The 22325-nt window shown below is 49.5% G+C and overlaps 2 protein-coding genes across 2 annotated transcripts in view; both read left to right on the forward strand.

Moving 5' to 3' along the window:
- Window positions 1-1833: 1833 nt before the first annotated feature.
- SMIM26 (small integral membrane protein 26) lies at window positions 1834-3529 on the forward strand. The gene is made up of 2 exons (XM_075925769.1): window positions 1834-2008; window positions 3075-3529. Exons 1-2 carry the CDS (start codon window positions 1879-1881, stop codon window positions 3218-3220), a joined length of 276 nt encoding a protein of 91 aa, XP_075781884.1. The 5' UTR covers window positions 1834-1878; the 3' UTR covers window positions 3221-3529.
- Window positions 3530-11694: 8165 nt separating this feature from the next.
- DTD1 (D-aminoacyl-tRNA deacylase 1) overlaps window positions 11695-22325 on the forward strand; it is a 104013-nt gene continuing 93382 nt past the window's right edge. The window contains exons 1-2 of the mRNA XM_075925770.1: window positions 11695-11844; window positions 17231-17321. Coding sequence (XP_075781885.1) covers window positions 11802-11844; window positions 17231-17321 — 134 coding nt within the window. The 5' untranslated portion in view covers window positions 11695-11801. The remainder of the gene's footprint in view (window positions 11845-17230; window positions 17322-22325) is intronic.

The raw sequence follows: 22325 nt of genomic DNA on the forward strand, positions 1-22325 counted from the left end.
CCTTACAGTTAGGAGGTGCTTCCTAATGTATGACCCAAACTCTTTTGTTGCAATTTAAGACCATTGCTGTTTGGTCTGTTCTGGTGAATAAGGAGAACGATTTATCACCCTTCTCCTTATAACCAGGGCCGGACCAAGCCATTCTGGTGCCCGGGCAGACAGTTTAATTGTGCCCCGGCTTGTGACCCAGTTGTTTTCAGTCTTTTTTCAAAGTTCATGTTTTCTTGACATTTAATCATTTTTTGTCGATCTTCTCCAATTTGTCTACATCTCCAAGGCATGATGCCCAGAACAGGATATAGTACTTCATCTGAAGATTTATCAGGGCTGAGTGGAAAAACAACTCATGTCTTTCTTACAGTGCTTCTGCTTACACATACCACAATACTGGTTTGGGTTTTTTGCAACAGTATTGCGATCTGCAGTCCCAATGTACAAAGCCCTATTCCCCTTTTTCCCTGCCTGTCCATCCTGAACAAACTGTACCCTTCTATATCAATATTTGTCATGTGAATTACTCCACCAAGTCTCTGTGAGGCCATTTTGTGTTGCAATTGTGATTGTTCATTAGTAGTTGAAGTTCTTCCTGTTTATTCCGTAAGCTACTTTGGCAGGTTTTATTCTCAGACTTGAATATTCACATGAATAGTCAGAGAGAGGTAGCCGTGTTAGTCTGATCTTGGTAAAACAAAAAAGCAGTTACCTAGCACTTTAAAGACTAGCAATATAGTTCATTATCACCTAATAAACTATTTTGTTAGTTGTTAAAGTGCTCCGTAACTACTTTTTTGTTTTATCACATGAATCTTACTTTTTTTTAAAGGAAAGTTGAAACTGGAGAAGGGTGAGGCTGGCACAACTGCAGTAGTAGGGAAATCCACTTGGCAAGAACCATGGGGTGCAGCCATATACATATAAACTGGACCACACTGTTTAAAAAAAAGATAGCACTAAAGGGCAACTGACTGTTTTAAGGACTGACTCTATGCAGTGGTGGGAAAAACACAGGGCCAGGTTAACTGCTAACCCTCATTCTGGGGGCTCCCCCTGCCTTCCAAGCACGGAGCCAGGGAGAAGAGGGAAGGCCAAAGACCCATTGCTCAGCCTGCTAGTATCACTAACCCTTCCACATTATCATGTCTCCTCTTGCTGTTTGGTGTCATACTCCTAAAGAGCCAGCACCTGGAGACTGGGAGGGAGGTGTGATTGGGGGGGGAAGAGGGAGGAGCAGGAGGTTGTGCCCGGAGCCCCATGAGAAGGGGAGGGGATGTTTCCTGGGGATGCTCTAGAGCAGTGATTCTCAAAATATTTGGGCTGTGGCCCACCCTACTCACTGCAAGGGCTGGGAGGGAGGGCTGGCCAGGAGATGGCATGCGGGGGGGGGGTGCAAGTTGGGGAGGGGTGCATATGCGGGCAATGGGTGTGCGAGTCTGGCAAAGAAAAGAGAGGGGGGGCTCTGTGCCCCCGGGCACGCCCCACTGTTCCTATTGGCTGTAACTCCAGCCAGTGGGAGCAGCTGGCAAAACCTCCAAGCCAACACCAATCTCGCGGGGGAGGGGCGCGCGGCGGGGAGCTGAGCCCGGAGCCTGCCGCCCAGCTACAGGGCGCGCGCGGACCACGTGGTGCCCAGCAAAGGTCGCGCCTGCACTGGGCCGGAAGCCCCGCCTCCCTGGGGCAGCGGAGCGGACCCTGCGGCGAGCAGGGCAGAGCGCGCACGCGCGGGACTCGCCTTTCGTCCCGGAAGCGCGCACGCGCGCTCTTCCCCCCCCCTCCACCTCCTCCCCTCGCGCTCGCTGGTCGGCCGCATCTGATTGGCCGCGCGCGGCGAGCCAATGGGAGCGGCCGTTGCTGGGCGGTGGCGGCGGCGGCGGCGGCAAGATGGACGCGGGGCAGGCGCAGCGCTGGAGGGCGCGCCTGGCTGGCGTCTACGCCCTGGGCGCCTGGGGCCTGGTGGGCTCCCTGCTCTTCTACTACTGGACCGGCCGCTGGGAGCGGCCCGCGCCGCCCGGTACGGCAGGGCCGCCTGGGTGTGTCCTGGGGGGCGGGGCCCGGGCCCTGGCGGGGGGCGGGGCTGACTCGGGGCTCCACCCCCCCAGGCGCCCGAGGCCTCCAGGGTCTCCCCAAGGCGGGTGCCCGGGAGATTGGGGAAGTGCTGGGGGGGCTCCCGGGGGGGCTGCGGGGCGCGCGCTCACCCCGGGGGCTGCTGGCGCGGGGGCCTCCCGTTCTCCCTCCTCCCCTTCACTTACTGGGCCTGCCAGAGTGAGGGCTCAGTGCAGAGCGAGGCCCCGGTAGCCCAGCCGCTGAGCTGCGCTTGGCCTGTCGCTTGCAGGGGACTTACAACGGGGGGCGGCGCTTGCAACCCTGATTGAGCTGCTGGGTGAGCTAGACAGGAATCTTGGCCGTTTTGTTGCAGAAATATTTGCTCTCCTCTTTGCTGTAGCGTAGAGGTGTCAGAAACGTGGAGGCTGTTTGCAAACCCTGCCTTGCTGCTCTCTTTGGCAAGTTTCAGCAAAGGGGCCAAAAGGGAACGATCCTGGAGCCTGAGCGTTTCGCTTGTAGGCTCTGTCTGCACTGGGTGCACTTAAGGTGCTGAAGAACCATTCTGTTCTCGCAGCAGGCTTGTAAACAACACTCTGTCCATACACAAGAACTCCGCAAGGGTTTCCATGCTTGCCAAATATTTTTAGGATTAGTCTTGTTTTCAGTGGTCTTGTGTACACCAAGAAGACTTAATAAGTTCAAAACCAAGCTGAAATTTGGTTGACAGTGCAGACAAGGCTGTCAAGGGTATTCATCGCAAGGGGTAAACTTCATTGGTGCATTATGACAATTCAGGTGCCAATACCAATTTGAGCCATCCAAATGTACTAAATTAAACATAAGATGTAAAAATGAGTGTTTAAATTGTTTCTAACCGCGATATTTATTCCTTCCAAAATTTTGGAAGCAATGAAGTGAACCACAAAAACGGACTAAAAAGATAGTTGTTACTGTACTCTGATACAGCTGTGTTGGCAGCCAAAAGCAGGGAAACTAGAGAGTGGTTAAGAGTAGCTGGCTTTTTTTTTTATTAGGTAAAGAAAGCATCCCTCCGAATGAGCCACAACTAGGTTTTCGTGTCACATCAGTGATAACATATAAACAAGATCCTACACCTGGACTGTATGATAAGGTGAGATCATTCTTTGCAACCAATGATGGCCCCGGTCCAGAAGAGTAACTGGATCCTGGAAATTAGGACTTTGATATCATGACAAGAAAAATGACTTGCATCAAGATGGCTTGCTTGGACGTGAAATCTTTAGTTGAAGAGCAAATATGGTTCTCTTTCAGTAACAAGCCAAGTCTACGCTCGTCTCACACGAAAAAACAGCCAACCAAACAAACATCCCCACCCTGAATGTTTTGCAAAGCCTAGCAAACTTTTTCAAATCTGTTAAAAGCAGTGTTTTCCAAGTAATTTTCTTGGAGTGCTGAAATATTAAACAAATTGTGAATTAATAAACTTCCTACAATTAAATCTGTATAATTTGAAGTTTATTTTAATGATTTTGAACAGCATGTAGTGTCTACTAAATTAACACGATTGCCTCTGCTAAACTTGACCTCTGTCTAATGGGTGTTGCTTTGATAAAATAATACGAAATTGCAAAGTCAGTTTAATGATTGTGAATGAGAAACAGCATTGGACACTAAATGCTTTTCCAGTAAAGCGAATTATATTTTACTTTGGCTTTTGGGAGAGTTCTTATGTTACTAAAGTCGGAAAGTGGGAATGAAAGTTAATGCTTAGGGGAATATAGAAATTGAACTCAAACACGAAATTAAGTGACTCAAGTGTAACATCTGTTTCATTAAAGGTGTAAATAGTGCTCAGTATTAACTGTTCTGTCACCAACAGATGTGTCATGTTAATGACTCCATTGGTCTACCAGGTCGCTTTCTTGGAGCAGTTTGTTCGTATGTAAAATTGCATTAGCAGCAAAGGTGTAGCTCCCATCTGAAGAGTTCCTCAGTGAGAATGACAATACTTTACTCCATGGAGCTGCTTACTAACGCCTGGTCTACACTATGAGGTTAGATCAAAGTTAGCCATATTAGGCTGATTGTATAATGAATTTGTCTACATCACCAAGTCCCTTCTCCTGACTGTAAGAGCTTTTAAAGTTGACATTGATACTCCATCTCAGTGAGAGGAATAGCACTAAATTTGACCTTCAGTTCAGGTTGATGTTCTTGCCTCCGGGAGGTGTCCCGCAGGTCCCGGAAATGACTGCCTTAGCCAGCACTTAATTCTGTTGTGCTCTCAGGAACCAAGGAAAAGGCACACAAACTCTTGAACTTTGAGCCCAGCAGCATATCTGACCATGGACACCCAGAGTTACAAACGAGCTTGGCCGTGTTGGGTGCAGAGATACTGGATCTGATTGCTGTGCAGAGAGAAGAATCTGTTTGGGGAGAACTAAGAACCAGCAAAAGAAATGCTGATATCTGCCTAAATCGCACAGGGCCTGGTGGAAAAAGGCTACACTAGGGATACCCATCCGTGCCATGTGAAAATAAAGGAGCTGAGGTAGGTGTCCCAGATATGGTCACTCCAGATTAGAGGTGCAGACTGCCACTTCTATGGACAGCTGCAGGATCTGAGAACTATCTGTGTACATCTCCCAAGAGAGTCTTCAGGCAGCCTCAGGCAACAACAGGGAGTACATTGTACAGTAAAACTCCGATGGTCCAGCATCTGACGGTCTGGCACTCCTGATGGTCCAGCACCACCAGGAACCCGGAAGTGCTCCGGGCAGCTGGACCATTGGAGCTGCTCTGTCTCCAGCTTTCCCTATTCAGCTGCTGCTAAAACCGATCAACGGCTGAATCGGGGAAGCAGGAGGCAGAGCAGCTGGGGCGCTGCCGGATAGGTCCCCTAGCGCTGCCCCTTGGGTCTGCGGGACCAACAGGGCAGCACCCCATGTGTCCCCAATTCAGCCGCTGCTGAAACTGACCAGTGGCTGACTCCAGGAAGCCCGAGGCAGAGCTGCTCTGCCCTGGGCTTCCTGGAATCAGCTGCTGATCAGTTTCAGCAACAGCTGACTTGGGGACACCTAGGACAGAGCAGCTGGGGTGCTGCCAGGTTGGTTCCTGCAGTGGCGAGGTGCGGTGCTGCAGGAACCAACCCGGCAGCGCCCCAGCTGCTCTGTCCCAGGCGTCCAGATTCAGCCGCTGTTGAAACTGATCAGCGGCTGACTCCAGGAAGCCCGAGGCAGAGCTGCTCTGCCCCGGGCTTCCTGGAGTCAGTCGCTGGTCAGTTTCAGCAGCGGCTGACTTGGGGATGCCTGGGGCAGAGCAGCTGGGGTGCTGCCGGGTATATCTGGCTGCACCAAGGGTCAGCGCTACGGGACCAACCCGGCAGCACTCCAGCTGCTCTGTCCCAGGCATCTCCGATTCAGCCGCTGCTGGTCAGTTTCAGCAGCAGCTGAATCAGGGATGCCTGGGGCAGAGCCGGACTATCGGAAGGGGGGGCTAGGAGGGGTCTGGGGTGGCATCCCCCCCACCCCAGACCCTTCATAGTCCCCCCCTTCTGATAGTCCAGCATATCGGATAATCCGGCACCCCCTGGGTCCTAAAGGTGCCGGATTATCGGAAGTTTACTGTAGATACTTCTCTGACAGCCAGGACCTTTTTTCAACTTTTGGAGCCCATGTCCTCCCAGGCCCTCTTTTTGCTGGACCTTGATAATGGGGAGGGCACCTTTGGTGAGTGCACATTTGTAATCATGCTACCGTTTAATCTTTGATCTGCCCTGAACAGTTGGGGTACAGTACACAGCGAGAGCGTCCGGGAAAAGTTTAATGTGCCTGTTCCTGGAATCGTCCCTGCAAATTTCTACAAAACTCAGCGAGCTACTCTGCAGTCCTTCTCAGAAGGTTTCTGGGGAGGGCTGTCTTACTCTGTCTTCCGCAGTAGGATGTCTCGCCACGCCAGCGGTAAGACATCAGGCGTCATTGCAGCACAAAGCGTAGCAGCATAACATCCAGGTTTCTGGCCACTTTCACACAGCATCTATGTCCTATCAGGCTCTGTGCTTCAGAGAAGACTGACAACGTGCATGGTGATCTGGGTGAAATGAAGGAAGTTCTATAATAGCACAGAGGCAGTCTGCCTCTGTTTGTTCATCCCCAACAAATTATGATCCTGGGTTTGCTGTGAGGTTTGTGATGGATCATCCTGGAGAACAGCCATGCGTTGATGGGAGGCGGGGGAGCGAAGACACCATGGCTACGACTAGACGCATGATTTTCCGCAAATGCTTTTAACGGAATAGTTTTTCCTTTAGAAGCATTTGTGGAAAAGAGCGTCTAGATTGGCACGGACGCTTTTCCGCAAAGGCACTTTTTCTGGAAAAGCGTCCGTGCCAATCTAGACGCGGTTTTGTGCAAGAAAACCCCGATCGCCATTTTCGCCATCGGGGCTTTTTTGCGTAAAACAATACCATCGGGGCCCTCTTGCGCAAAATCATGCCAGTCTAGATGTAGCCCTGCCCTGCAAACACCCTCCCCTTGCCCGCCCTACTGCAGTTGGCAGAATAAACAAAGATCCTGTTGCGCTGAAATCGTACCTTTTTATTTAGGGAACACAGAAAGGGAGTTGCTGATGTAGTAGGGTCTGATGGTGGGGCACAGACTAGGCAAGGACATGTTCCTTCTCACAATCCCCTTGTAGTACTCAAAACTGTGGGAATGACAGTCTTCTGCTCCCACAACCACCCCCGGGAGTTAAGTTAAAGGCTACTCTGGCATCCCCTGCCATCACCTCTCCATTCTACATCTGGGAGGGGAGCGTATGAAACGTGGTGAGGAGGACAGATGGTTGCCAGCAGTTGCGGGGGGGGGGGGGAGGAGGGAGTGCCTGCTCTCTAGCAGCTTTTCCTGCTCCTCAAGCAGGCCCCTCAGCAGCTGTTTGCTCCCCCATGAGCCTCAATATCTCATTCTGCATCTTACATTTAAGCTCCCTGCATGATTTCCTGTCCTCATGTTCAGTGCAGATGACCTGGTGTTTGGCTGCCCATAATTAGGTGCCAGGCGATATGCCTCAGCCCCTCACCCTGCCAGAAGGATATCCCCTTTATTTTCACAAGTATTATGCAGCACACAGCAGCGGGAATATTGCTTTTGCTGAGGTCTAATCTAGTCAATATACTTGGCCAGTGTGCTTTTAAATGGCTAAAGGCACATTTTACTGCCATTCAGCACTTGCTCAGCGTGAACTGCTCCTCACTACTGTATAGGCTGCCTGTGTATGGCTTCATGAGCCATGGGAGCAAAGGGCAGGCTGGCGTCCAAGGATAGCTATGAGCATTTCAGTGTCATCAATGGTAATTTTCCGATCTGGGAAGATAGTTCCACTTTGCAGCTTTCTGAAGAGACCGGAGTTCCTAAAGATGCACCTTTCCCGATCATCCCAGGTTGATGTTGGTGAAATGGCCCTTATGATCCACCACAGCCTGCAACACCATTGAAAAATACCCATTGTGGTTTATGTACTCTCGGGCAAGGAGTTAAGATAGGGATGTGCTTTCCATCTACCGCCCCACCACAGTTAGGGTGTGTCTACACTGCACCCTTACCTTGAAATAAACTACGCATTTTGTACCACATAAATAGTGTAATTTATTTCGAGGTCACTTTGGAAAAAAGTGCTATTCTGAAACATCCCTTAACCCTCATGGAAAGATGGTTACAGGGATGCCGGAATAACACCCCCATTATTTTGAAATTATCTTGAAATAACAAGCTGCTTTAAAGACACAGAATAGCTATTTTGGGATATGTCCGGTATCCCCCAAATAGCTCCACACTGTAGACATAGCTGTAGGGAAGTCCATTGCAGCAAATCCCTCCACTACGTTCTGCACCTTTCACAGAGTCACTAGCTACCCTTGTCTTGGCTACTTGGATCGCAGCTGGCCACCTCTGTGGATTTACCAACTCCAAATTGATTCTCAACTGACCAGTAGCAGTCTGGCATTGCAAACTTCCACAGGGCTATTGACATAAGAACATAAGAAATAGCCGTACTGGGTCAGACCAAAGGTCCATCTATCCCAGTAGCCTGTCTGCTGACAGTGGCCACCACCAGGTGCCCCAGAGTGGGTGGACCGAAGACAATGATCAGGCAATTTGTCTCCTGCCATCCTTCTCCAGCCTCTGACAAACAGAGGCCAAGGACACCATTTTATCCCCTGGCTAATAGCCTTTTATGGACCTAACCTCCATGAAATTATCTAGTGTCCCTTTAAACTCTGTTATAGTCCTAGCCTTCATAGCCTCTTGTGGAAAGGAGTTCCACAGGTTGACTACACGCTGTGTGAAGAACTCTCTTTTATTAGTTTTAAAGCTGCTACCCATTAACTTCATTTGGTGTCCTCTAGTTCTTCTATTATGGGAACTAATAAATAACTTCTTTATTCACCCTCTTCACACCACTCATGATTTTATAGACCTCTACCATATCCCCCCTCAGTCGCCTCTTTTCTAAACTGAAAAGTCCCAGTCGCTTTAATCTCTCCTCATATGGGACCCGCTCCAAACCCCTAATCATTTTAGTTGCCCTTTTTTGAACCCTTTCTAAGGCCAAAATATCTTTTTTGAGGTGAGGAGACCACATCTGTACACAGTATTCAAGATGTATACTTGCTTCTCAACTGTCAGAGCGAGTCTTATTCTCGTAATGCATTTCAGGAGGATGTGGAGAGCAGACAGCCATTTGCAAAGTTCATGAAGGTGGCCTTATGCATGGGAAAGTTCTGTAGCCAGAGGTCATTGGCCCATAGCTGCATAACTAAGAAGTCCCACCAGTCTGTGCTTGCCTCCTAGAATCAGAATTGCTGTTTTGCTGTATCTCAGCTCTGCGGCTGGCAGAATATGCTAATTGCTCCATTCAGTGGTACCCCTCTGCCCCCCCAACTGTGGGCATGGCCTTCTCACATTGTTCCTTGCACCCCTGGTTCCTGGCTAAGCTCTGGAGAAACTAGTATAATGTTTGCTATGTTTGCAGTGTGCAGCTGAGTGGGGTCCATGCTTGCTGTGCTAGGTTGTCTGCACAAATAACCAGGGGAAAAAAGGGTGCAAAAAGATTGTTTTCTGTTGCTTCCAAGCCCCTATATAAATCCATGGTATGCCCACATCCTGAATACTGTGTGTAGATGTGGTTGCTTCATCTAAAAAAGATATCTTGGAATTGGGAAAAGTTCAGAAAAGGGCAAGGAAACGATATGGGGTTTGGAATGGCTGCCATATGAGCAGAGATTAATAAGACTGGGTCTTTTCAGCTTGGAAAAGAGACTCCTAAGGGGGAATATGGTAGCTGTCTATACAATCATGACCGGTGCAGAGAAAGTTAATAAAGAAGAACTATTTACTCCTTCCCAGAACAAGAATGGGGGTGGGGAGGTGTCACCAAATGAAAGTAATGGTAGTAAGTTTAAAGTAAAGGGAAGTATTTCTTCACATAATGCACAATCTGTGGAACTCCTTGCCAGAGGACATTGTGAAGATGAGAACTTTAACAGGGTTCACAAAAAGAACTCGATTATACATGGAGGTTAGGTCCATCAATGGCTATTAGCCAGGATGGGCAGGAATGTTGTCCCTAACTTCTGTTTGTCAGATGCTGGGAATGGGCATTGGATGGGTCACTTGATGATTGCCTGTTCCGTTCATTCCCTCTGGGATACCTGACATTGGCCGCTGTCAGCAGACAGGACACTGGACTGGATGGACCTTTGGACTGGACGTTCTTATGTCCTTATGACTGATGGAGCATAAGCCTGTTCTCTTATGTCCAAGATTGCAGGCCTGAAGCAAGATCCTCTCTCTGCCTTTGTACCCTAGCAAACACCCTGACTTCACTTTCAAAGCAGACAAGAGTGTTAGCTTAGTGCCAGTTCAGGTTACACTCTCCCTGTCACCCAGTTTCAATTAATCACATCCCCAGACATTGTGACCTAGATGTATGGGCCCTCATCTAGCTGAGGGAGAGGCAGAGCTTAATCTCCTTTCCTGTTATCTTAGGAACTTCAGGTAAGATTGCCAGGTGTCCAGTATACTACCGGACAGTCCGGTATTTGCACTCTCTGTCCGGTAAAAAAAAACAGAAAATACCAGCCATATGCAATTTCCGGTATTTTCTGATTTTTCCAGCTGCGCACCGGACGGAAGCCTGGCGTGGGCGGGGGGAGCGGCTGGAAGGCGGGGCCATGATCGGCGCTAGGAGCCTGTGATTACGCAGAAACCTGGCGGTGACGGGGGGAGTGGATGGGACTCCCAACCACTCCCCCCGCCCTTGCCAGGCTTCTGCGCAATCACAGGCTCCCAGCCTGAGAGTCCCAGTTGGCAGGCAGGGCCACGATCAGCGCTCTGGATGTGTCAGAAGCCTAGCGGGGGTAGGGGAGAGTGGCTGGGAGGCGGGGCGCGATCGGCGCTGGGAGTTCTCTACAATCATTTCAGCTGCTGGATAAAAAGGAGTTCTTCTAAATTCTTCTATAGCCTTTGCTTTAGAGGACTAGAAAGCAATGAAAATAGCATGCACATTTGCACAATTACGTCTAAGCCTCTTTACATAGAGATGGTGTAGGACAGGGGTGTCCAAACTTTTTTCAAAGAGGGCCAGATTTGATGAAGTGAACATGCGTGAGGGCCGACCATTTTGCCTGACATTCTTTGAACCATTAAAATTAAACACAAATTAACTATTTTATGCAAAGTTTTTGGCATACTTTTCATTTTGTCACATGGATGACAAATCTAAACAGGTGTTAAATCACTCTGCCTTTCATATCTGAAGGCCAGATGAAAAAAAAAAATCCAGGAAGCTGAAATATATGTCAGGAACATTGTAAAGTACATTACATATTATTGGTAATAAAGGTTGTCTGTCAACTTTTAAGTTAAAAAAATATGAACAGGAACATAACACCAAGTATACATATTGTGTCCAAATATATTTATAACTGATTTAGACCAACTGACATTAACTGAAGCCTGTTTATAATAAAGTTAAGTATTAAACATAGCATGTGTGTTTGTGGCAGTGGTTGGTTGCGTCTAGACTGGCAAGTTTTTCCGCAAAAGCAGCTGCTTTTGCGGAAAAACTTGCTGGCTGTCTACATTGGCCGCTTGAATTTCCGCAAGAACGCTGACTTCCTACTGTCTGAAATCAGTGCTTCTTGCGGAAATGCTATGATGCTCCCGTTCGGATAAAAGCCCTCTTGTGCAAATGCTTTTGTGCAAGAGGGCCAGTGTAGACAGCACAGGACTGTTTTGCGCAAAAAAGCCCTGATGGCGAAAATGGCGATCGGGGCTTTCTTGTGCAAAAGCGCGTCTAGATCGGCACGGACGCTTTTCCGCAAAAAGTGCTTTTGCGCAAAAGCATCCTGCCAATCTAGACGCTCTTTTCCGCAAATGCTTTTAACGGAAAAACTTTTCCGTTAAAAGCATTTGTGGAAAATCATGCCTGTCCAGACGTAGCCGGGTTTTTTTTTTTTTTCCTGCTGGACAAATTTGTAGCCCCTGTGCTCGGTATTTTTGGGGAAAGCATCCGGCAGCCCGAAGGTCAGGGCGGAGTTGGCCGGTGGCTCCGGAGGGAGGGGTGGCCCGGGCAGGGCCTGGCTCGGCGGGGAGCGGGGCAGAGCCCGATTGAAACAGCTGCAGGGCCACGCGGCTCGTTCGGCTGCGCGGAGCCCGCCGGGGCCGGCAGGGGGCGGGCGCGGACTCCGGATCCCGGCCTGGCCGCGCCGCCTCGGCACCATGAAGGCGATAATCCAGCGGGTCGCCCAGGCCAGCGTGACAGGTCAGCGCCCCCCCCCCCCGCTCCTGCGCCCCCCCCGCGCCCCTCTGCGTCCTCCCCCCGCTCCTCTGCGTCCTCCCCCCTACACCCGCATGCCTGGCCCCCCCCGCGCCCCCCGCCACAGCTGCCCCCCCTGCGCCGCCGTCCTTCCCCTGTACCCCCACTCCTGCCCCCCCCGCACCCCCCAGTCCTTCCCCCCTACACCCGCATGCCTGGTCCCCTCCTGCGCCTCCCAGTCCTTCCCCTGCACCCCCACACCTGGCCCCTCCCTGCATCCCCACCCCCAGTCCTTCCCCTGCACCCCCACACCTGGCCCCTCCCTGCATCCCCACCCCCAGTCCTTCCCCTGCACCCCCACACCTGGCCCCTCCCTGCATCCCCACCCCCAGTCCTTCCCCTGCACCCCCACACCTGGCCCCCCTGCACTCTCACCCCCAGTCCTTCCCCTGCACCCCATACCTGGCCCCCCTGCACTCTCACCCCCAGTCCTTCCCCTGCACCCCCACACCTGGCCCCCCTGCACTCTCACCCCCAGTCCTTCCCCTGCACCCCCACACCTGGCCCCCCTGCACTCTCACCCCCAGTCCTTCCCCTGCACCCCATACCTGGCCCTCCCCTGCACTCCTACAGTGTTTCCCCTGCGCCCCCCCAGACCTTCCCTGCACCCCCACGCCTGGTCCTTCCCTGAGCCCCGCAGTCCTTCCCCTGCACCCCCATCCCTGGCCCCTCCCTGCATCCCCACCCCCAGTCCTTCCCCTGCACCCCCACACCTGGCCCCCCTGCACTCTCACCCCCAGTCCTTCCCCTGCACCCCCATCCCTGGCCCCTCCCTGCATCCCCACCCCCAGTCCTTCCCCTGCACTCCCACACCTGGCCCCCCTGCACTCTCACCCCCAGTCCTTCCCCTGCACCCCCATCCCTGGCCCCTCCCTGCATCCCCACCCCCAGTCCTTCCCCTGCACCCCCACACCTGGCCCCCCTGCACTCTCACCCCCAGTCCTTCCCCTGTGCCCCATACCTGGCCCTCCCCTGCACTCCTACAGTGTTTCCCCTGTGCCCCCCCAGTCCTTCCCCTGCATCCCCACGCCTGGTCCTTCCCTGAGCCCCGCGGTCCTTCCCCTGCACCCCCACCCCTGGCCCCTCCCTGCACCCCCATCCCTGGCCCCTCCCTGCATCCTCACCCCCAGTCCTTCCCCTGCACCCCCACGCCTGGTCCTTCCCTGAGCCCCGCAGTCCTTCCCCTGCACCCCCACGCCTGGTCCTTCCCTGAGCCCCGCAGTCCTTCCCCTGCACCCCCACCCCTGGCCCCTCCCTGCACCCCCATCCCTGGCCCCTCCCTGCATCCCGAGCCCCGCAGTCCTTCCCCTGCACCCCCACGCCTGGTCCTTCCCTGAGCCCCGCAGTCCTTCCCCTGCACCCCCACCCCTGGCCCCTCTCTGTATCCCCACCCCCAGTCCTTCCCCCTGCACCCGCACGCCCGGCCCTTCCCCCTGCGTCCCCCCAGCCCTTCCCCCTGCACCCACACACCTGGCCCTTCCCCCTGCACTCCCACTCCTTCCCCCTGCACCCGCCCGCCTGGCCCTTCCCCTTGCGCCCCCCCCAGCCTTTCCCCCTGCACCCACACACCTGGCCCTTCCCCCTGCACCCCATATCTGGCTTTCCTCTGCACCCTTAGTCCTTCTCTCTGCATCCCCTACTCCCTGACCTCCCCCCTGCACTTCCTATCACCAGTCCTTCCCACTGCACCCCATCCTTCCCATCCCTCCACCTTTCCCTGCACCCCCTGGCCTTCCCATACTCCCCTGCATCCCAGCTTCTTTCCACCGATCAGCCTCTGCTTTCGCTATCCCACCACATGCTTCCCTCGTACCCCTATGCACCCACCTACCTGCAAATGCTGCTCCCACACCTGTTCCGCCCCTGGCCACACTCCCCATCCATGCACTCAGAGTTGCTCTGCCCCTGCACCGACTGTCTACCCTCTCCCACTGTCCTTCTCACCCACTTACCCACCCCGCCTGCTCTCTCTGTACCCAGCATTTATTCCACCCACTGGCCCCCTCAGTGCCCATACCCCTCTTGCACCCTTCCGCGCCCCCTTTGCATCTTCCGTCCATCCCGCCCAGCTCTTTCCCTTTCCACTGGCCCACCCATTCCCCATACTAATGCTTTAACAAATCACGGGTCTGGGGGGCAGGTGAAGCTTGGCCAGACGAGCCCCATCCCCTTTGGCTGAGTCAAAGCTTTCCTTCAAAAATCTTCTTCCAGATTGAAAAACAACAAAACCAGATCCCTTCCAAACATCCGTGGTGCCTTCGGGAGCTTGCAGCCAGCCCAGTGCCTCTGCTGCTGCTCAGCGTGATGCTGAGCTGTGCTACCAAGAGAACACACCAGGGATCTCTCTGCTGATCATTAGGACCGGACTGCAGCAGAACCCAGCTGCTGACGTGAAAATCACTCTGTTGCTGTTGGGTACATCTTAGAGCAGCAGTGGGAGCAGATGCTAGAGCCGAGGTGTCCAATCCACTAGCCCCGGGTGGCTATTTGGCTGGTTGAGTGTGGCTAGTTTGCTACAGTGGCTGCTGCTATAGCAAACTAGCCACACTACAGTGGCTACTGCTTCCTAACTGGTTGGACACCATGATGCTAGAGCTATTCACTGTGGAGGCGGACTCAAAGAAAAGTCTGACTAGTGGAAAGGGCATTGGATAGGGACTTGAGTCCTGGGTTCTGTTCCTAGTTCTGCCCTGGGGTTGCTGCTGTTTCACTTCTTCTTGCCTTCTTTCCCATCTGTAAAATGGGGCTAATCAGGGCTCAACAAACTGCTGAATTTACTTGCCTGTGGCGAGTAGATTTCAGCCATTGCGCCCCATTCACCGGCTCTTTGTGCATGTGCAGTGCGGGGCTGGTGAGTAGCTCTTGCTGGGGTTTGTCGAGCCCTGGGGATAACGATCTGCTACCCCTTTGCGATCTACTGATTGGAAGCCCTTATGTGTGTTGTTGTTCTCCCGCTGCTACATTCAGCTACGCTTGCTGTCCCTGGGGAAGTTTAAAGTTTTGTCATTGGTGTTTGTGAGAGAGTTGACAGACCCCTTTCAGGGAACAAAAAACAGGACAATGTAGCACTTTAAAGACTAACAAGATGGTTTATTAGGTGATGAGCTTTCGTGGGCCAGAGATTGACTGTGTGCCTACAGCACGACTGTTACCTTTGATTTGACCTGGCTTGCTCAGTACCTATTTCTTTCCATTTGCAAAGCATCCGCTACAAGGCAGGTTGCCTTTCTGGTTCGTTGGTTATTTGGTGGAACTCTGCAAATTTTTTATTTTCCCACTTTGACTTTTTGCCTTAGTCATTCAACACGCTTCTGTCTTCTGTGTCCTTGCTGTTATTCACGGATATAGGGGGATATTGCTGCATAAATCAGTTTTTAATAACATGACTGTATTGCATGTTGGATTAACTGTTGACTCTTGATTACAGTGAGGCTTAGCTGCTGTGCTTCTGGCCAGCTGTTGCAGCTCTCTTTTCTGGAGGCAGACCTCACATTTTGTTCTGTATTTGTACTGCCCCTATGACCAGGGGGTAGGGATTGTAGGTGCTACTTGAGAACAGATAACAATGGTAGCACAATGCCATGTATTCGAGTTTGGAGCTCCTCCTTAAAATCCCCTGGAAGCTGATGCAGACAGCAAAGCTAGAGGCTAGAGGAAGCAAAGGGGAGAGAAGCGATTAGTTGCATCACTAGTGGACTCTCCAATAAGCTCCTGCTTATCAGATAGTCGACTAGTTGCTTACGTCCCTAGAGGCTGCTGGCTTTTCTTTTTCTTGTTTGTGCAGGGATGCTTGTGGGTTTTTAGCAAATACTAACACATGCTTAGTCCAGTGGGGCTTGTTTTTAAATGTTGTATAAATCTAAATAAAATCCTCGCTGTCATCGCCAGGGGTTCTCATTAAAATCACTTGGACTCTCTCTCTAGCGGGACATAACAGTCTCATGACATTGGAAATAAAATATTTGTTTTCATGGGGTTGGGTAGAATTGGACGACGTATAGACAGATCTGTTTTTGTAGATCGCTTCAAAGGCCAGAAGGGGCTGTTGTGTTCATCTCATCTGACTTTCTGCATCACAAGGATGTAGGATGTCCCTGTTTTAATGAGGGAAAGGTGAAAGGTTAACTGGGAAGCATCACCCTAAACAGGTAATGCTTACCAGTTCCGGTTAACTCGTAGGGGCTGGGGTAGCTCCCTGTCCTTCCTGGACAGGGGGCTGCTTCGGCCCTGCCGGGCCTACCACAGGCAGGGGCTGCTCTGGCCGGAGTAACCCATGTCTATGGCAAGCGTAGCTCAGCCCCCCTGTTGCAGGTTACATTCTGGTTCCCTGGGAGAGGGACCAGCTAGGGCTGCCAGCCCTGCTCCTGGCGAGCTGGCTGCAGAGCCCACAGCGAAACCTCCCTGTTTAACCCCTTCATCTCATCTGAAGAAGTGGGCTTTGCCCACAAAAGCTCATGATGCTATATATATATATATATCTGTTAGTCTCTAAGGTGCCACTGTACTCAAAAAGTTTAACATGTCAACACGAAAGGGATATGAACCCAGAGGAAACTGCAGTCTTCTCATAGATTGCTTAGCCAACTTGAGTGCTGCAGAGAACCCAGGTCTCCTTGCTCTCAGGGTTGGGGCCCATTCACTGAACCATATCGCAAATCCCTTAAGGATGTGAGCACACTGACAAACCGAAACATTGACCGCAACTCCTGTTTTGCACAGCGGAAACTTTAAAAGATTGATTATTTTGTAAATATGTTAATTTTGAGGGACTTCTGCAATGCTGAAATCAGAGGAGTTGATTGATTTCATACGCTTGGGTCAATGTTCGAAGAATTTATTCATGTTCTTAAGCATGTGACTCTCATTAACGACCATGAAAATTGCAAATGGTAGAACTCTTCGTGTAATGTTTTGAAATGCTGGGAGCAAGCATATTGAGCTGCTAAATTGCCACTTCATTTAACAAACCAATTGGACGGGAGGCAAAGGACTGAAATTTTGTAACTCACAAAAACGGGGCTACGCAATTTTGCCCTGAATCTGAGGATGGAAATGTGTGCTAGAGAGTGAACATTTGGAATGCTGCTATGGCGCATGCACGTGTCTTGTTTTTTTCTTATGGCATTGCAAGATGATAAACTTTCTTGTAATTCTCCTTTCACAGACATGACTTTCAGTCCTGTCTCTAAAACTGAATTGATGTACCTGACCCAACATGCGTCGACAGTTAACTCTTCACATTTCTAGAAAGTATTTATTGTGATCCTGTCAGCATTCCTGTCATAAAGCCAGATAATGTATTAACTTCACTTTTTTTTTTTAAATCCTGCAGTGGGTGGGGAACAAATAAGTTCCATTGGACGAGGCATCTGTGTGTTGCTGGGTATTTCTTTGGAAGATACTCACAAAGAGGTAGAACACATGTAAGTTGTGACATGCATTGAATGTTTCCTTGTATTTCCTGTTTATGCATGTGCTATTAACTCTGAATCAGTAATTTCAAAACTACATTTATAAGGTTGCTTCTTGCTTTAGGAAAATGTGAGCTCCGTTTTTTATTAATATTACACTTTGAGTGTGGACTTCCCAATTATAGTTTAATTTCATTTTATGCAGCACTGTGGAAAGTCCCCCCACAACAAACAAACCACTAATTTTTTTTCCAGAAAATAATCTCCCATTGGGTTTTTCTGAGTGATTCCATTAAAAAAAAATTCTATTGTGCATCATTATAAACTGTTATTCACATTAACACATAACATATTTGAAAGGCTTTTGGATACTAGAAGTCTTAGAGCAGTGTTTCTTAAACTTTTTAAGACCAAGGAACACCAAACAATAATTTTTTTTTATGAGGAACACCAAGAGTTTTTGGTTGAGCAAAAAAAACCACACACACACGCCCCTTGACACCAGACAACACTTTTATTAACAGCGACAATATTCGCTCACTGCCCAATGACAATTTAAGTATCTTTTTAATTATCTTTAGAAAAGTGGAACATCTTTTTTAATCTAAGTATTCCAGACATAACCTGTCAATCGCTATCCATTAATAAAAAAAAAAGTTGTCCAACAAAGAAGGAACTTTGTATCTGGCCCCCCTTAGCTGACCTGGGTAACAAGTGAGGGCTAAAGGCAGTGGTGCAAAGACCCGGTTGGGGTGGCGGCTGTAGGGCAGTTCTCTCCCCTGGCAGGCAGGATCTCCAGACAGTGGCGGAGACAGCCAATCAGAGCTGGCCCTGCAACGCCCCTCCCCTCTGGCAAAGGGCACCTCATTTCCTGCCACGTCATCACTCGCTCGCCTCTTCCGCCCTTCACGTGGAAGCACTCAAGAAGGAACGCAGGCAGCTCTGCCTAATTTCCAGCCACGTCACTGCTGTGTCACTACTTGCTCACCTCTTCCACCCTTTGCATCACCCGCTGCGTCTCAGTGGCTGTAGCGGCCGTTATTTTTCCTCAAACGGTTGTGGCACACCTGTACGTCTCTGTGGAACACAGTTTAAGAAACAAGGTCGTATAGTCTCTCTTCAGTCTGCCTGTGAAAAGTTGAGCGTTTCTGAAAACGCAAACCTGGCAAGCTGCTGCAAATCAAGGCTGTTGTTTGAATTCTCTCTCTGACATGAATCACAAAACATTTGTAATTTTTTCAAAATGTGTCCATCTCAATATCTTTGATGAAGAAGGTCAATTTTGACTCAAATCCAAACATTGCCTGCTGCAGAGTTAGGGCTGTATTTCATTGCTCTTGTAGCTTAAAGTTTGGCTCATTCAAAGGACCCATAATGTTGACGACATAGTAAAACTTGAGCAACCAGTCACAGTCTGAAATCTCAGGGTGTTTGATACCCTTCATATTCAAAAATGGCTTAATCTTGTTAATGCAGGTGGCAAAATGAGACTAAAGTTTGCCACGAGATAACCAGCAAACGTTGTGCATTAGTGGATCGAGGTATTCAGAATCGATTTCCCGGAGAAGTGACTGAAACTGAGAATGATTTAGGGCTTGGGCAAGAATCCAGTTGACAATGTGAATGGCTAATCCCTTTACATTTCTCAGTTCAGTCCCACAGGATTGCGCGCAAAGTGCTTCCTGATGCACAAAGCAATGGAAGTTCAAAAGCAGGCAATTCAACTGTTCTGAAAAGAGTAAGGAATCCCCTGTATTTGACAACTATACTAGGTGCACCATCCATACACCCAGACACCAGATTATCCAACTGTATTTTTTTTCTTCTTTACAAAGTTCATCATAGTTTTAAGGATGTTTACCCTTTGTTTAATTTTTCATTGGTAATATCGCAGTCATTTTTTTGTGCACAGCATTTCCACAAATATATCATCCCAGAATACACAGCCGATTAATGTCACGTGTGTTGGTTGTCTTGTCCAAAGCAAACGAAAAAGAAGTAGCTGTACTCAAATTTTGCTTTTGTTCCTTGTCGATTTGATGGGCCATTTTCACAGCTCTGTCATGGACTGATTTTGCCAATAATGGCATGTCTTGAATTTTCTGTAAGATTTTGTCCCTGTTGTGAAACTCGTCAAATAGCTCATGACCAATTTTTAGCATGCATCTCTTCATGTGATCCCCATCAGTGAAAGGCTTCTCCTCTTGACTACTGCTGTATGAGCCGGTAAAACTTCTGGAATTTAAGATCCCACCTTTTTTTGACCAGGCCTACAGGCTATTTTGTCCAATGTTCATTTTTTGCTGCAGCTCCTTGCAAGCTTTTTTTTCGGGCATCACCCTTGGGGTATTTTGTAGCAAATGCTGCAAGTTTTGTCCTGAAATTTGTATTTTTTTTGTTTTTGTTTTTGTTTGAGAACAGCTTGTCACTACAATTGAAACCGTGTGGAGATCCTGACCTATCCACAAATACACGCAAATCTGTCCGCTCCTTTTGAAAATTTTGGTACTTGTCATCTCTCTTTGACATTGTTACTGTGGGGGATTACAGAGTTCACCACCACGTATGATGATGGAATGATTTCGGGACCATCAAATAAAAAGGGAACATGCAAAACCCCCAATGAGTGGAGAGGATAAATGGCTGTTAAAATGAACCATTAAAAGTGAAAAGGGCAAAAAAAAAAATCATCTTGACATGAGTAATTACGTGTTTTTTAAAATTTTGAATTAATTTTTCATTTTAATTTAAAAAGTTGTGTGTGTTTTGGGGGTGACACAAGAGCCATATTTGGTTCCGTACTGAGCCATATTTGGCTCTAAAACCGTAGGTTGCAACCTCTGGTGTAGACATACCCTAAGAAAATGGAAGAAGTGTGTAAATGGGGAAGGAGAAGGTGAGTGAAATGGGTGAGTCCTTGCTGATTAGAGAGAAGAGTGGAGAATGGGCGGCAGTAACTATCATTGGATACTGAAGAGAGCAGTGGGCGGAGTTGTGAACCATTCCGGGGCTTGACTTGCTAGAATCTAAAACTAGAAGGTGGGCAAGAAATTTGAAAATGGGGTTCTGTGTGATGCTGAGCTACCCATCTTCACAGTGTGTTCAATTCACTGGCTCATTGTATCTCACATTTGCTTTATTAACCGTGAACGTTGGTGACCAGTACTGCACAGGGGCGATTAGAACATAGGGATCATTGAACTCCAAGGGATTAATTTATTCCACCCAACATATACGAAGCTAAATGAAAAGGCAGGAAACAACCAACCAAATGGACTGAATTATTGAAGAGAGAGATATTCTTAAATAAAATATAAGCATGCTCCAGAATTGCTAAGGAGCAAAAATGACAAATTAGTTTGAACCAGATTCTTCAAGAGCCGTTGAATGAAATTTTATCTGCTGATCGTGCAAGAGAGACTGTCATTTCAGTGCTGTCACTGTCTGCAAAATGTAGCTGGGATGATGTGATTTAAGTCTCTGCCAGCAGCCTTTAATCAGCAACTTGATTCTGGAGCAGTTTCTCTTTATTTGACATCCAGAGTTTCTTGAACATCAATGCATTTTTATGCCATCACAACAGCGGAAAGGCAAAGACTTGCACTTCACAATAAGTGAGTTCCAACTGTAGGCTAACGACGTCCTCTTCTGTGCGGCACGATGTGATGAATTTAAATAGATGGCTGTAGCATTTTGCCCTGGATGTGCTCCTCCAAACAAACTTTACCTCACAGCACTCGTTGCTAGGTGAGGTAAAGTGATGAAACAGAGGAAAAGTTAAAGGAAGAACCTAAAAGAATCAAGGTGGATGGAAATGGAGTATTCTGACTGACTGTACGCTGGAAACGAGCTAGTTGCATACGTACAGAAGAGGCAATTGCATCTCTGCTTATGACTATTGTTGGGTCAAGTTCGTAGTGTCTTGGGGCCTGTTTGTGTGCTCAGGGCAGGTGATTGGTTTTGTTTTCTACTTCAATTCTGCTCCCTCAAATAAACCCTTGTCCTCCCCATTTCATTAACCGTGTGCCCAAATTCTTTATCTTAAAATCACCAGTTTGACCTCCCTCCCTTCCCCCTCGCCCCCCGAGAGTTTTGCCCTCCTCTAATTCCGTTGCACCTGTTCTGGCTGCTTTCATGGACCCTGGGCTGTCTGGCTTAACTGGTCCTCTCTTCCTGGGCAAAGAGCAGTGCCCCTTCATTCCTCCTTGCAGTGTTAGCAAAACCCAGGCCTGACCCCAGGAGAGCTGCTGCCCTCCCGGCGACTAGCTATACCTGCGCAAGCGGTAGAGCTCAGGTGGTGAGGAGCCATTTCCTGATGCCTGAGACCTTAATTTTCTCACCTAAACTTTCTTGTAATAAATCTTAATTTCTCCACACATTGAGAGGCTCGTAGGTCTCAATGCCTGCTCACGTTGTACATCAGACAGTGCTATCTTGATGTAGCCAGGGAAAGGTGAGCTTTCAGAGTCCACGATTTTCTCCTTGCTCTCCCTGGCCTGTCGTTACTTCGTTCCCCTCCCAATCCCACGGTCTGTAGCAGGGTGTTTAAAAGAAGACGTTAATACAAATAGCGTGAAGAGTTTGCCAGGGCTTTCGTGCCCGTGCTTCTGCATGTGTGATATTGATAAGATTGCCTTGCGGGGAAGGGATGAATGAATGGCTGGTAGCTTTGCCATTTGGGATCTTGTTACCTGTGTTTGCATCTATCCGGGAGCCATTTATGCAAGGGAGCCATTTCAGGAGGGCAGGGAGAGGGGAGCAGCCATGCATACCGGGACTCAGCTTGCTTTTCTTCAAATTCCCCTGACCGTCCGGGAGCGAGGGGAAAGTACGCAACTTCTGTGCATGCCTCTCACGCCTGGCTGGTGAAGGGAGGTGGCAGAGGAGTTACTCACAAAATCTGTGTATTTTCTCCATGCTCCCTGATAGGGGAACGGGAAGAAAAGCAAGTCGCTTCCCGGTATGCACGGCAACTACTCCCCCACTCTCCCGAAACAGCGTCCTGGCATTTACGTC

The sequence above is a fragment of the Pelodiscus sinensis genome, chromosome 3, assembly GCF_049634645.1.
Source record: "Pelodiscus sinensis isolate JC-2024 chromosome 3, ASM4963464v1, whole genome shotgun sequence".
In the NCBI taxonomy this organism is placed as follows: Eukaryota; Metazoa; Chordata; order Testudines; family Trionychidae; genus Pelodiscus; species Pelodiscus sinensis.